At 38.0% G+C, this 14,292-nt stretch overlaps 1 protein-coding gene across 2 annotated transcripts in view; it reads right to left on the bottom strand.

The window, feature by feature from the left end:
• The window catches only part of PDGFD (platelet derived growth factor D), a 218,477-nt gene that overhangs the window by 15,237 nt on the left and 188,948 nt on the right, over positions 1-14,292 (bottom strand). For both annotated transcript variants that reach the window (XM_057750497.1, XM_057750499.1), the window contains exon 5: positions 10,285-10,483. In XM_057750497.1, coding sequence (XP_057606480.1) covers positions 10,285-10,483 — 199 coding nt within the window. The remainder of the gene's footprint in view (positions 1-10,284; positions 10,484-14,292) is intronic.

Below are 14,292 nucleotides of genomic sequence, written 5' to 3'. Positions count from 1 at the left end.
CCGAAGGGAGGCTCTGGTGTGAGCCTCCTGTGAGGGAGGCAGGCCAAGCAGTACAAACCCAGGGAGAGAGCTGCCCTTTCCATTCCTGCTTCAGTCTCCACAGTGGAACATTACAGAGCAGCAAGGATGTTCCAAATGTAACTCAAAGGCCCATTAATTTCATCTAATTGCCCTTATTTCACCCAGGTGTACATAATGTTACAATCCCTCTTTTGCTGTCTTTTTGAATTTGAGTCTTGCCTTCTCATGGATCTTTGTTTGACATTGGTAACATTTTGGGGCTGCTGGAAAGGCTAAGAAGGCTCCACTGTTGTCCAAGTCTTCCTCTGGACGTGGTAATCCAATGTGCGCCACTGAAAAGAGCTGCGGGGAGGACCCTTTTTTCCGCTATGCTGGCCTCAAAGTGCAGCCTGGTCACAGAGGTATGTGGGCTGTGGTACAAGCTCTGGGATCTGAGCACTAGGGCAGAGGTGTGTAAAGCAATGGTACATTGCTGAATGCACACGCTCGTTACCTTTCTAATCTATTAAGGCTCAGGCTCAGGTTTGGGAGGTAGGAGAGTCAGCCTGGCCATTTTTTTTTTTTTTGGCTTATTTAAAAAAAATATATGGTGTATCTTATTAAAACTTTAATTTTTAATTTTTATATAGCATTTTATAGCTGTGACTTTTTTTTTAAAGAACTTTTATTGAGATACAGTTAACACAATAAACTGCACATATTTAGAGTGTACAATTTTGTATTTTGTTTCTTATTAGTAATGTATATATGGCAATCCCGATTTCCCAACTCATCCCCCACCAACCCAGCCTGGTCTTTTTGATGTTGACCACCTATATTCCCAAGTATTAGGTAACATGAAAGTTCTTCACATATACGACTGCATGAAATCCCCTTAAATGCTATGAATTACATACTATCCTCACCCTTACTTTTACACTTGAGAAAACTGAGGCTCTGAGAGGGTAGGGAAAAAACTTGTCCATAACCACATACCCAGTCAGTTTTAGAGCCAGAGTCTGAATTCAGGCTTTTTCATTACTCTTGCACTTCTGAGCCCAGGTCTGAAAATTTGAAGGAGAGTGCAAACAGCAGCTTCTATGAGCCCTGTTGGAGCTTTCCCTCTAGAGATCTACTCGCTGTCAAGTGACCTGGCTTCCTAGGTGCGTTGCTAGGCACTGACCTGTCACTTTCAAGACGTCAATTATGATACATATACCTGAGCATGTACTCCTGTGCACACACACTCATCTATTGGATTGTACTGGAAACGTACACTGGGTTCTTGCTAATAAACCAGGCAACTGCACAGAGCCTACTTTTTTCTTTGGCATTGAGAAATACAATGAATTTCACATTTTTTCACCTGAAATGAGGGGAATTTGTCAATTCACGATCTTCATCTTGTCTTGATTTCTCCTTGAATTCCTTCTTGCCCTCACCTACCTGTAGTCTTTGTTATGAAAACCAATTGGAGGTCCATGTAAAGAGCTGCATGGGCTGATAGCAACTGTTTTCAGGGGGCAACAAATGATAGAACCCTAGAGATTCTTTCTATAGGACAGATAAAGCCAATATTATGTTTCACATGCTTGGCAAACACAGCATAGGTGGTGATCAGCTTATGATAAAAATTTTAAAAGTCTTTTCTAAATTAATCATTTCAATTTTTGTGTGAATACAAAAATTCATTGAGAAACAAAATAATGTCCTCACACTGAATATAAGAAAACATTTTTTTTCTTTTCCCATGCATGCTTGATTCAGTGCTTGTTTTGTTCAGTAGGAGGATGGTTTCCTTGGATCAGTCTCTTCTGGGTGTCAAGTTTATTAGTCAGCTTTTACTGTGCTGCTCTTTCATCAATCTTTATTCTGGTATGTGTCACCAGCCTTTTTTCTCTTTATCTTTCTAAATCTGCTAGTGCCCAATTAAACTTCAGAATATTCCTGGAGATGGCCAGTAATCACTTCAATACAACCAAATCGAGCCTTCACAGTGCTAAAATTCTTTATGAACTCTTAGCAAGCACTCACCAGCAGCCTCTATATGACTTCAGGGTTAGCACATGGTGCTGGCACTAGAAGAACAAGTGATTGAAGTAGAGCCGTGCATTTGTTAAAAGAAGACTCTGACCCCTTCACTATATACTCACCACACATTCTCTGCCTTCTATTGTAGCACCTACTCGGTAGATCTTGCTTTATCCTTTTCTTTATTTAGGTGTTTCTTGTCCACTAAACCGTAAGGTTCTTGAAAGCAGGGTTAATCATCTTTTTATCTCCCCTCTCCTAGTGCTTTGCCCTTAGTGGAAGGACCAAATGTAGGTCATTTAAGTCCACCTCTCCTGAAACTATTTGGTTAAACAATTAAAAGCAGCATACTGATGAAAAAAACCACATTTTTTTTTTTTTGGTAGTCTAAGCACATGTGCCATTTCAGGATATTTGGAATAACTAATTAAACCCAATTAAAAACAACTGGAGTCACTATGGCTCCCCAAGACAAACATTTCTGATTTTCTTCAAATATCTATCTTCTGTGGGGTGCCCACAAACTTAAAGTCAAAATTAGAAAAAGTTTAGGCCATTTATAGACCTACTAATCAATCCAGATTTCCTTTGCAAGGTACTCAAAAACTACTATCTAAGTGAAAGGCTGTTGGGTTAGAATTAAAAAACTAGGATTCTAGAACCAGCTCTATCAAGGATGAACTGTGACGCACGAAGACTGGCACCAAGACCCATGGGCTCTGGAAGCTGTGCCACATGGGGTAAAGGATGGTATCCAGAAGGCTGGCTCTGATAACACACCTCAAGGTGCTCAGGAATATGTCTTTTGCCAAATGGGAAGTAGTCCCACAATCTGTTATGTAAAGTGCTTTATTATAAACTTGACCTTGATGCTACAACACTAGATTAATGGCATGTCAGGTGGGGGTGGGAGGTAAGGGGAATATATAAATAATTGTAGTATTTTTATACCAAGCAACTAGGGGCTCTCAGCCTTCTTCAAGGTTCATAAATTTCCCAGGAGGAGTCTGTTCATCTTTATGGACATTACAACTCACTGTGATTTCTAGATTCCCTCTTCTATAAATTAGCACATAATTGTGAAAACTGTTTCCACATTTCAACCCCAATTTGTAAGTGCAAATAAGTCTGGAAAGAACTATTATTTTATAACTTGTAATGAGGGAATATCAGGGTATTTTAAACTTAAAAATCACAACTCTTATGACTCCATTTGCTGGTTTATTTTCTGAAGAGTGGAAACATTTACCACTTGTATTTATAGAAATTAACTTAAATCACAGTAAAAAGATTCCCAGTCAGACAATTCCTAATTGTCAGCCTTTAAAAACACTGTTAATCAATGAGCAAATGGAAATTTACTGAGCACCTACTGTGTTCCTGGTACTGTGTGAGATGCTTTCAACAAACTCAAGTCTCATGGAATTCTCACAACAAACCCTTATCTTAAAGACTACCATTCCCATTTGATAGATGTGGAAGCTGAGATGCACAGAAGTTGAGTGACTTGCCTATAGTCACTGGACATTATAGTAGGCATTTGAAAATATGTGCTGGAAAATGAATGGGTGAGTGCATGGATATCTGCATCTGGGGAGGTATGAAGTACATCTATAAAATGAAAAATTAGAAAACTTGTTAGGAGGTGAACAAGAATCAAGATCTTTAAACGTTTGTCTTTCTCTCATTTACTAAACTATGAGTCTCTGAGCTTTAAGTACCATTGGGTTCCCCACAGCGTTGACTTTGCAGCCAACACACCCAGGTTCATGTCATGGCTCTCTACTTTATAGCTGTCACTGAACCTTTCTGGATTTGTTTCTTTTATTAGATAAGATGGGAATAACAGTACTCTCCTGCCAAGAAATTCATTAAGACTGAATGAGTTAAAAATGTTTGAATCAAGGTCCAGACCCTAGCTCTTAGTAAGTATGCCTCACATTAAACCTTGAAATGAGTAAAACAGATCAATGAAGTAAGGTTAAGAACAGAATCACCAAAAACAAGAAGGAGCTAAGATTCTGCAGTTGGTGATCACTAAGGAAAGGAAGGTCACGCCCACCTTGATCAAAATGTCAGAAAGCAATGATGATGTGTGTTTAGTTTAATTTCATGGGACGTAGCACTTAGCACAGTCCTTTGCAAGTAAAGACACTTAATGAGCCAGATCTCCCAACACCAGCAGTTTCTGCATGAGCTCTAGGAAGGGTGTGCTGTATCCTTAAGTCCATCAGGGCACTGAGCACAAGGATACTGTAGGGGTTTCCCAATGTTGCACAGGTAAAAATGGGTACAGGAACCACAAGGCAAACCCATTCATCTTTAACAAGAGTGACTGTTGTGGCAAAGGCACATTTGTCGGCCCAGACACTAAAAGTTACCTATGGTTTTCTACCACAAAGTGGATTTTCTAATCAATTTGCACTTGAATCATATGCCTAGATGGGAGGAATAACTTTGATGGTGAGAGTGGGCCACAAAGAGAGAGAGCCTCTAGAGGAGAAAAGCAGAGGCTGCACTGGCAGTAAGAGAATAAACAACCAAAAAGGTCCTTGTCCTTGTGCTGAGATTTTCTTCAAACATTTTATGTGTGTGCCCTCGTAGATGCATGTGACACTATAAATGATAATATGGTTTTTATTAATGCTTTCTGGCAAATTGAGTGAGTGGGGAATCTGGTTACTTACAAATCATATAGGTTATAAAGAGTGGCTAAAATCTAAAAAATAAGCTTTAAAAAGGAAACATCCAAAAAGCAAAATGGTGCCAGAAATTTCTGGGTAAATAGTATCATAGAAAAGTTTAGTACCTGGCAACTATTTTGTAAACTTTTAATGAGTGTACTGATTATACAGATACTTAAATATGACAATATTTGGATGCTTTGTAGGAGGCTCTCCAGATTACTGATGCTTATCTAAGAGCCCTACAGGGAAGAGAGCAGGGTCCACAGAAATACCTTGGTTCGGTGCAGTTTTGTATTCAAGTAATAATAGTAGCTAGCATTTATTGAGGGCCCACTAGGAGATGGATACTCTGCTATTATTAATCTTAACACAACTTTGCAAAGTTGTTATAATTAGAGCCGCTTTACCAAATGCAGAAAACAGTGGCTTAGAGGTCTGCACATAACTTCTCCAAGGCCATTACCAGGAACTGATTTAGAATTTTATTATAAGTTTACTTGACTCCAAAGTCCATGCTCTTCCCACTATCACCTTCTTTCTTTTGCTCTACTTCTATCAAATTTATGGGAAAATTTTAATATTGATCGAGAAAGCTTTTATTTGGTACATATGACATGGTTCAGGAAACTCAATGAAGCTAACCATTAGTCAACATAAGAAATTAGAAAAATAAATCAATTTGATCTAATGCCTATGGTACCTCTGTTTAATATACCGATAGATAGTTACAGAAGGATTATATCTCAAAACTGACTTCCCTGATCCGTCACTAGCGTCAGCCAAGGGCTTTCTGCAAATTCTTACCCAGATATCGAATAAGCAGAGAAAGAAAGTTGTAATCATTCAATTTACTGTGACTTTAGTTCATTTCTAAAATATGTTCATATCTTAATACATTCTGAAATTATTTCCTACATTCTAAATCATTTTTTAATGATTTTTATGGGCAACTTCTACATGAAAGAGAATATTAAAAAAAAACATGTTAAACAACAGATACCATGAGGTGTATCTACTTAAATTTTTAAGTGTACCATATTATTAACCACGAGCACAGTATTGTACAGCAGCCCTCTAGAAATTTTTCATCTTGCATGACTAAAACTTTATATTCAATGAACATCTCCAGAGCAAGACTTGTCTCTTTCTAGTTAGTATGCAAGGGCATGACAAAGAAACAACAATAAATGACTAATTGAAAAATGAAAGATATTTGTATCTAAGAGAATTCAGAACCAGTTCAAACATGTTATATGAAACATTTATTTCATTTAATCATCTGCTTCTTATGCCAGTTATTTACCAATAAATAGTTTTCAAATTAAAGAATCAAGTGTTTCTTGATTCTTGATTCAAAGAATCAGCAAGACATCACAAATTGATATTAGATCCTGGGAAATGGGTTGGTAACTGTTCTAGAGTTACAACATCTAACCATTTAGAGTCTGTGAAAATCATGTATTTCAAACTCTGTCATTTGGAAATCAACTTAATATCAATATGTTTGCTTCATTCGGTATTAAATTACTAATTTTTTAAAGAGGAGTGCACATCAGATTTGGTGCCTGCATCAAAAAATGGCAACTCTTTGGGGAAAAATGTATTTTTGTCAAGCATTACCGTAGTTCAGAACTATTAAGCTGGAGTGTGTCAACAATTATATCCGTATTTTAATCACAACACAAATCAGAACAGGTTTTCCTCTTCCTATTATGTGTTGGATTTTTCTGCAGCAAATGCACCATCATTTGGGAAAATCAAGCTCTCCTGGAATAAGTAAAAGAATGCATCTCATTGTTAATCTCCATAAATCATCTCTCAATTAATGCCCAGTCTAGTAGAGTTTTAGGCTGATAGTTTTTCAAAATAGAGGGTGTCAGATTTCATGCTCTACACTTGAGTAGCTATACATTGCCCCTAAGTTCAAAGGACTGTGTCTTAAAGGAATCTCAGTATAATTTCAGTTAAACTACAGTGGTCATGCAATGATTCAGAGAGTAATGACACAGTCTGTACAACATTCATATAATTGTTTACATAATTATGTGCAAATTTGCTATATTATTGACTTGTTCATCAGAAGAAGTTAATGCAATTTGAATTTCAAATGACTTTTTCTTTTCCAAAAACTTTTGGGCAGCTTTGAGGTTGTGAGCATGAGGTTGAAATTATTGGCAAAAATTGGGTTTTAGAACTGCAGTTATCTACAGATTTCAATTACTCATGCTACCCTTTTCTCCATCACCCTCTAGGAAACTGAAAGTTGGATATATTAACCTGTCCTATTATCATCAGTCCACAAGTTTTTACAGACAAGTTTGTGCTTATCTACTACTCGTGAATATGGAAAAAAAGGGACCTTATGCATTGAAGTTCTGGCTTCAATACTTGGCAATGTTATGTCTCTTTTCTCACCCTCTTCTCCTTAAACTTTTACTGTCCTCTTACTTCCCATTTTCAAGTCTCTTCTTAAGGAGAACACAATCATCTGATCTCCCTTCAAATAATAGTAGAAGCAAAGCCCAACATTTAATTTAAATATATTAACTGTTTTCTACTTCATTACATAAGTTTTTCACCTAGTGGGTTTGTGTTTTATTTTAGAGTTTATACAATTTTGTGATTTATATATCCACATTAAAGGGTCATCTTAGAATCTTGTTCTTTGGTATCATGAAAAATGCCACTTTTGATCAGTCTGGGTAAATCAGAAGAATGGATGCTCAATAGATATTCACAAATAAGTCTGTTTCTTCGCAACATCATTAAGAGATTATTACACTGATACTGGAAAACTCTCTTAGGGATCCTATAAAGTTCTCATTTTCTTTGACACCTAATGGACCTCCATCGTCTGTAACTATTTTTCGGTTTTCACTCTTTTATTCACTGCCTCCTTGCTTGTACGCCAGGATAAAAACCGTGAATTTGTATTTTTAAGTTTTAAAAGCTGAAAATAACAGCCAAAATATTAAACCTGACTTTCTTTGCTTTTGTGATACAGGCAGGTGTTTCAGTATCAGTGGAATGATAAACAATTAAATCAGCACAGTTATAGGAGTGCAGAAGACAATGGTGATGGCCAGTGTTAAATGACAGGGTACAGATCTGCCTTAGGGCCATTTTAAACAAGAGCTTGAGAAATGGGATCTAAGCCAACAGGGCAGAGAAATGTTTATTCTGTCAGAAATAAGTAGAATGTCACCTTGAATGCTCTAGCAAGGTTATTTCAGTAACCAAAGGCCTTCTTAATAGAGCTACAATCCTTAGTCTGTGGGGTGGGTTTCTATAACCTTTAGAAATATACTAATACCTTCAATTCCACAAACATTAATTGAGTAGTTAAAATGTGTCAGAGATTGTGCCAATTTACTGAAGATACAGGATGAACAATTTCTCAACCCTGGCTGCCTCGAAGGATTGGTCTCAATCTCCTAAGAGCCATAAAATAACATCAGTACCCCAGCCTCGCCCTCAGAGATTCTGAGTCTGTGTGACTGGGATAGGACTAGGTAACCATAGTTTTTTAAAGCTCCCCAGGTGACTTAATATTCAGTCAGAGCTGAAACCCTTAGGGTTCAAGCTCATATTCTCTTAGAGAAAACACAATGATACAATAGCAATGCAGCAGTAGGCCAAATAAATGCTGTGGCATCTCAAGTACTCCAAACTTTTTCTGGTTTACAGGGAGACAATAAGGGACAAGAAAGACTTCACCAAGGAAGTGATGCAAACATTTCAGAACTCTCAGTAGCTATTTCAGAACTCTCAGTAGCTATCAAGAAAGCTGGCTGAAATTTCTTGAGCAAGTACTAGGTGCCAGGTGCTTTTGATGGCACCCCTAACAATTCCTGAAAGTAGATGTTATCGTACACACATTGCCGATGAGGAGACTGAGGCTCAGGAAGAGTCAGTGACTTGCTGAAAAAAATCACAAAACTTCTAAGTGGCAGGATTAGGATTTGAACCGAGACACCTTGCCTCCAACTCAACATAGTATCTGGGGAAAAATAAGTAATGAATTTAGGTGATTTTTAAATTTTAATATTTCAAAAAAATAGGTGTCAAGAAGGGCTGCCCCTCAAATAGCTGTAGTGGTTAAGATACTTGAAGACAAAGTCAGGTTTTACCACTTCTTTGTCCAATACCATTTTCAATATTTTTTCTGGGGTTCTCAAAATAGCGTGAATATTTTACTTTTGTTCAACTTGACCTAATACAGATCCAAAGACAGCAACTCCTTACAAAAAAGCAGTTTCTTCTTTGAGCTGAATCCAGTCTGAGCCCTGGGGAAATCTGATTTGCGAGTTATACTGATCTGCATACGGCATATCTCTACAACATCAGGGCCACCAGTGACTCTGCTGTCCCCACTTAGCTGTGCACTTTACATATATAAGAGTATGACCTAAGTCATGAGCAGCAGACCCAGGCAGGAGTTAACTAATAAGTCATTTCAGTCTACATGTTCTAATAGGTTGTCCTTACCAACACAAACATTATGTATACAAGGGCCCAGGTTCACAATTCCTGAAAGTAGCCCGTGTTATTACAAAGTATAGGAAACAGGCTGTATTGTACTAAATATCTTTATATCTATGATACAAGTTAGCCTTACAGGCTTTTAGAAAAAATTTTAATAATTACAAATCTTATTAAATGAAGCAAGAACATAACAGACAAGAAATTACACCTTTATTCAATAAGAGGTAATTACAAGTTATTTCTCTATTAATTTGAGTTAAACATTCAAATAAACATTCATGTCTTAAGATCACATCACTCAGATGCAGTACTAGGATACCTATTTTCTAAGAGTTCAAGTATTACTGTTTTAACTCATGATGTTTTAACTCTGCCTTAATATTCCTTTCTTCTCCCTTCATTTTGCTTTCCTGAACCTTCCAACTGAATGTGTGCCTTCACGCTTGACCAAAATATCCCAGATCTTTGCTTCTCACTTGGGACATTCACATCCTATGAACCATCAAGGGCACCAAGCATATAGTAGAACCTCATAAAAATTTTTAAAATGGACACTGAATGAGCAGAGTTGACATCTTCCAGAGTTTTGACCACTGCTTTACCAGGAGCCTCTCCTGCGAACACCAACTTGGTCCTGGGTGAATTCCACATTCATATCCATCACAGAGGCACACACACTGCCATTGGAGGCAAGAGACCATGACCCTCCTTTACTCTCTACTGCCATGCAGCCTTTGAAGAGTTATTTACCTTCCCTGACTTTGTTTTCCACTGTTTACAGTGGGACTAATAATGCCGTGCTTGCCAAGAAGCACAGCTGGTCCAGACAATTTTATAAGGTCTTTTCTAGCTCCAAACTATAACAGATCTTTGACTGAATCAAACCTCTCTTAGTCCCACACAAGCAACACAATTTGGGCAAATCACAGAACATCATTTGAAGGTGCTGTGAAAAAGATATGTGATAATGGACTAACAGTAATCATCCGATTTAAGCGAATTAAGTATATTGCATTGCAAATTCTTACTTATTACCATAAGCACTTTTGTCTGCTTGTGAAAAGTCTTATTTGTTTCTTACCTTTGGACTTCCTGTCATGATATGATCTGCCTCGATAATGAGGGATGTCCAAATACAGATTCTCAAGATCTTCTTGCCATGATTCTGGATTGAAGTGCTTGAGCAGATCTTCCACAGTATCAAATTCTGCAATTGTTTTGTCCAGAGCATCCGCAGTGAGAGTGGGGTCCGTTACTGATGGAGAGTGATAGGATACCCCCTAAGAGTGACATACAGCTCAGTGTACTCAGGAAAAGTCAATTGCTATGAAATACAAGAGTTGTACAACCACATGGAAGGCACATAGACTTCTGATTATAAGACATCATGCACATAAATATCATGCTAAGCCACTATGTCATAGTCTTGCCATATTCCTAAATAAGAACAATTAATTGGTAAATCAGTCATTCACTTTTTTGCAAATCAAAGAGGAAGATCAAAAAACATCCACGCCATATGAATTGCAATCATTAAAAAAGATACCAGATAAATGGAAATCTCAAAATGTCATCTAATTTCTTGGTTCAAAGTCCCAAATCATCATATCTATATCAACAAATAATGGTGAGCAGGTAAATTATGAACTCCTTCCATCTTCCATGCAAGTCTTGAATAATCCATTTCATTCCCCCTTCTTTAGCCTCAGTGGGCCCATAAGCCATGAAATTGGCTCCCTTGACTTAAGAGTGGAAGCACCGTGTGTGTGTGTGTATGTATGTGTGTGTGCACACGCGTGTGTGCACGTGTACATTTTAAGTTACTATAGCTTGCTAGGGATCCCAGTTGCCATTAAAACATTCTCAGGAATACTCTTTATTTTTTTTTTTTATTTTTTTTTTTTTAAACTGGATATGTCTTCATACTCTTTATTTATTTATTTATTTTATTTTGTGTGTGTGTGTGTGTGTGTGTGTGTGTGTGTGGCACACGGGCTTAGTTGCTCCGTGGCATGTGGAATCTTCCCAGGGCAGGGCTCGAACCCGTGTCCCCTGCATTGGCAGGCGGATTCTTTACCACTGCGCCACCTAGGAAGCCCAGGAATACTCTTTAAATGGGGAATGCAACATCATTGAAAGTCCGGAAGGGATTACATATTTTGCCATGGAATACAACCCCACATAAGTTTCCAAGCACTTACTTCACTAACCCTTGTACAATCTAGAGATAAATGAGCCATGAGTCAAACATCTCTGTAAAAATTCATGACCCATTAACAAAGAAACAGAAAGCACATAGTCTTCAGTGATTTCTAAATGTCTTTAAAGCAACTGACAAACAAATAAGATCCCACAAGTGCAAATATCTCCTATCTCTACAGGAAAAATAGAAATTAACAAAAACTTGCTTTTCTGAAACTTAGCTGCATTCCTATTGAGAAATAATGTGCATATGCATTATACAGTCCCAGACAGCACTCACTCTCAGGTAATGCTTTTTCTTTTTAACTAATCAAGATCCAAAGGTCCCCAGAGGATCACTTGCTCTTGGGGGAACAGTCTGTCTTTAGCAAAACCAAGAGGTTTCATAAAAGCATAACCTAGCATTGGTGTAATTTAGGAGATTTCACATATGCCCTGTAGGGAAAGGGAGTAGAGGGCAGATGAGGTTTGGGGAGCAGAGTGTGAGACATGAGATAGATTGGTGAAGGTATCAGGCCAGCTCTTTAAGAGTGTATTTGTGTTTGTGTGCATGTGCGTGTATGTGTGTGTGGCTCATAGAGGCTGAACCCTGACTGAAGCACATCATTTCTGACTTTCAGATCCCTCTTGGCATCCTATGCTAAAGGCGGCTAAATGTATGATTCAGTAACAAAATTCCAAATTCCCATTCAACTTTGTATTGTCTGGATCTACGGTCGGTCTACCTGGCTTATACTCACCAGATGATTTACAACTAGCTTTGTATCACAATAACGTGGGTCTAAGATCCAAAAAATCAAAATGAGCTGGCAAAAGCTAGGTGCGTGGCAGCATACGAAAGCTTTGAAATTAAAATTCTTCCCTCTTTTTTGAAACAAAAGCAGGTACGTCAATCAAGCCATTCAGACATAAGCAAGAGCTACTTAAATGGCTCTGGGGAACTCCTGGCAAGGTGTTTTCTGGGGTTAGTCCTGACAGTACCTAAGGTATAGTGTGTATTCAGATATCTCTCCAAGAGAAGGCTGTGGAGGGGATCTTAGTCTGAGAAGGAGGAAGGAATCTAATCTCTTCTAACAATAGTCTGAAAAGCAGCTCCAAACTATAGATAAAATGTACACGTGTCCATGTGTATGAGTTTTACTGTTCTTTTCAAGTTTTGACTTGAAATACTAATGATGGTTAAGAAAATACTTATGAGTGACTAGGTGTCCTAATCAACCCATAAGAACATTTTTCTTTCTGAGGCAATTATATAGAAACTATTTTTGAGAGAAATGCTAGTTGGCTGTGCCTCCTTCAATTGCACTGTAAATTTGATATCATTCGGTTTTTGTTATATGTTGATAAAAATCAATTTTAAAGCTAAGTGAATTACTTTCAAATGATAACGATTTGTAAAAAATGTTCAGAAAACTATAAACCAGTTTCAACAAAAACAAAGAACAGTTTATATGGAAGTAAATGGTAGGTCCAAGGGCCCTTGCTCCTGCTCCAGAAGTTCTTGAAAATCAGAATGCTGAGAAAAGAAGCGAGGTTTCCCTGGTCTTCCTAGAGGACTCAGCAGAATGTGGACTTGGAACTCAACCCAGAAAAGTTTCCAATGGATTTGGACCTAGTTCTGAGCTTCCACAGATGCACCAAATGGACAGGACGATCCTTCCCTTTAAGAGGACCTGGATTATCCTGAACGAGTGAAGGGTCCTTTAAATTTGTAACTTCTGCTCTTGGGGCAGGAATGATTAGACAACCCTGAGATACATAAGATATTTGAGAAGCCAGAGGATCTCCTGGCAGAATAGACCACTAGGTCCTGATGGCAAAAGCTGCCACTGGCATGTACCTTGAATTGTCAGTATTGGATGCTAACTGCCCAAACCTCCTGCCTAGCCTCCCAGCTCCTCAGTATCACCTGCCTTATTTTAATTTTCACTTGCCTGACAACGATTGCCTACACTCAGCTAGGTTCAGAGCATGCATTCTCAACTGTCAGAAATGAACAAAACACTCTTCATATCAGCATTAGAGACCTCACTGACCTCGATCAGATCATGTTCTAGTCCAGCAGCCACACCAAGTGAATTAAATAGTTGTAGAATCCATAGCTGAAGAAATCCTGCCATCTGAGGGAATTTTTTAAAAACCCCCACAAGAACAAAAGATAGAACATCACTTCTGGAAAAAAAAAATCAACTCTGACTCAGCCACACTAACCCACTTTAGAACCATGGACAAGTTTCTCCACGCTCTTAATCTTTTAATGAACAACTGCATTTCTTATCTTGTAGTTTACTGCCACATAAGTGCTACCCATAGGATTGGGTAAATCTAACTCAAACAAAGTCTGCTCTTTCTGTACAAAGTAGATAAGTACACAGAATACTGAGAAATGACTAAATTTGGAGGAAAAAAATGGGGCCTGAACTATTTTACAGTTTCAGGGTGAGTTACGTTTTATTTCCAAGCCAAATAGAACACAAGCCTGGCTTGCACTTAAGTTATCTTATCATAAACATGATTTTTCACGTCTGAAAAGATCCTTGAAAATGCAAAGGTTAGCAGCTTCCCCTGGAATATTCAAAAAACTATTTCAAAATTCCCCACTTGAGCTTGGGCCTTGGACTTGTTTCATACATTTGATATGTCTGGGTAGTTTTTGTTGGAATGCTCTCTGCTTTGAAATTGATAAATATTTAAGTCACTGTCTATCCTATGTTCCTGCAATGGGTACTGACATTTCCTGGAAACCTTTCTGAAAGAGAAGGAAAAAGGGCATCTGACATGGCCCACTATAATGGAAAAAAATGAAGAATACATCATGCTTGAGATCTGGCTTAGGGTCAAGCCAGAGATCCTTCATGCAGCTGAAGTCATCCCAGGTTGACCTTAG

This window comes from Hippopotamus amphibius, chromosome 9 (assembly GCF_030028045.1).
Source record: "Hippopotamus amphibius kiboko isolate mHipAmp2 chromosome 9, mHipAmp2.hap2, whole genome shotgun sequence".
In the NCBI taxonomy this organism is placed as follows: domain Eukaryota; kingdom Metazoa; phylum Chordata; class Mammalia; order Artiodactyla; family Hippopotamidae; genus Hippopotamus; species Hippopotamus amphibius.
The sequence above is the reverse complement of the archived record's forward strand: the minus strand, read 5'-3'. Positions and strand labels throughout refer to the sequence as shown.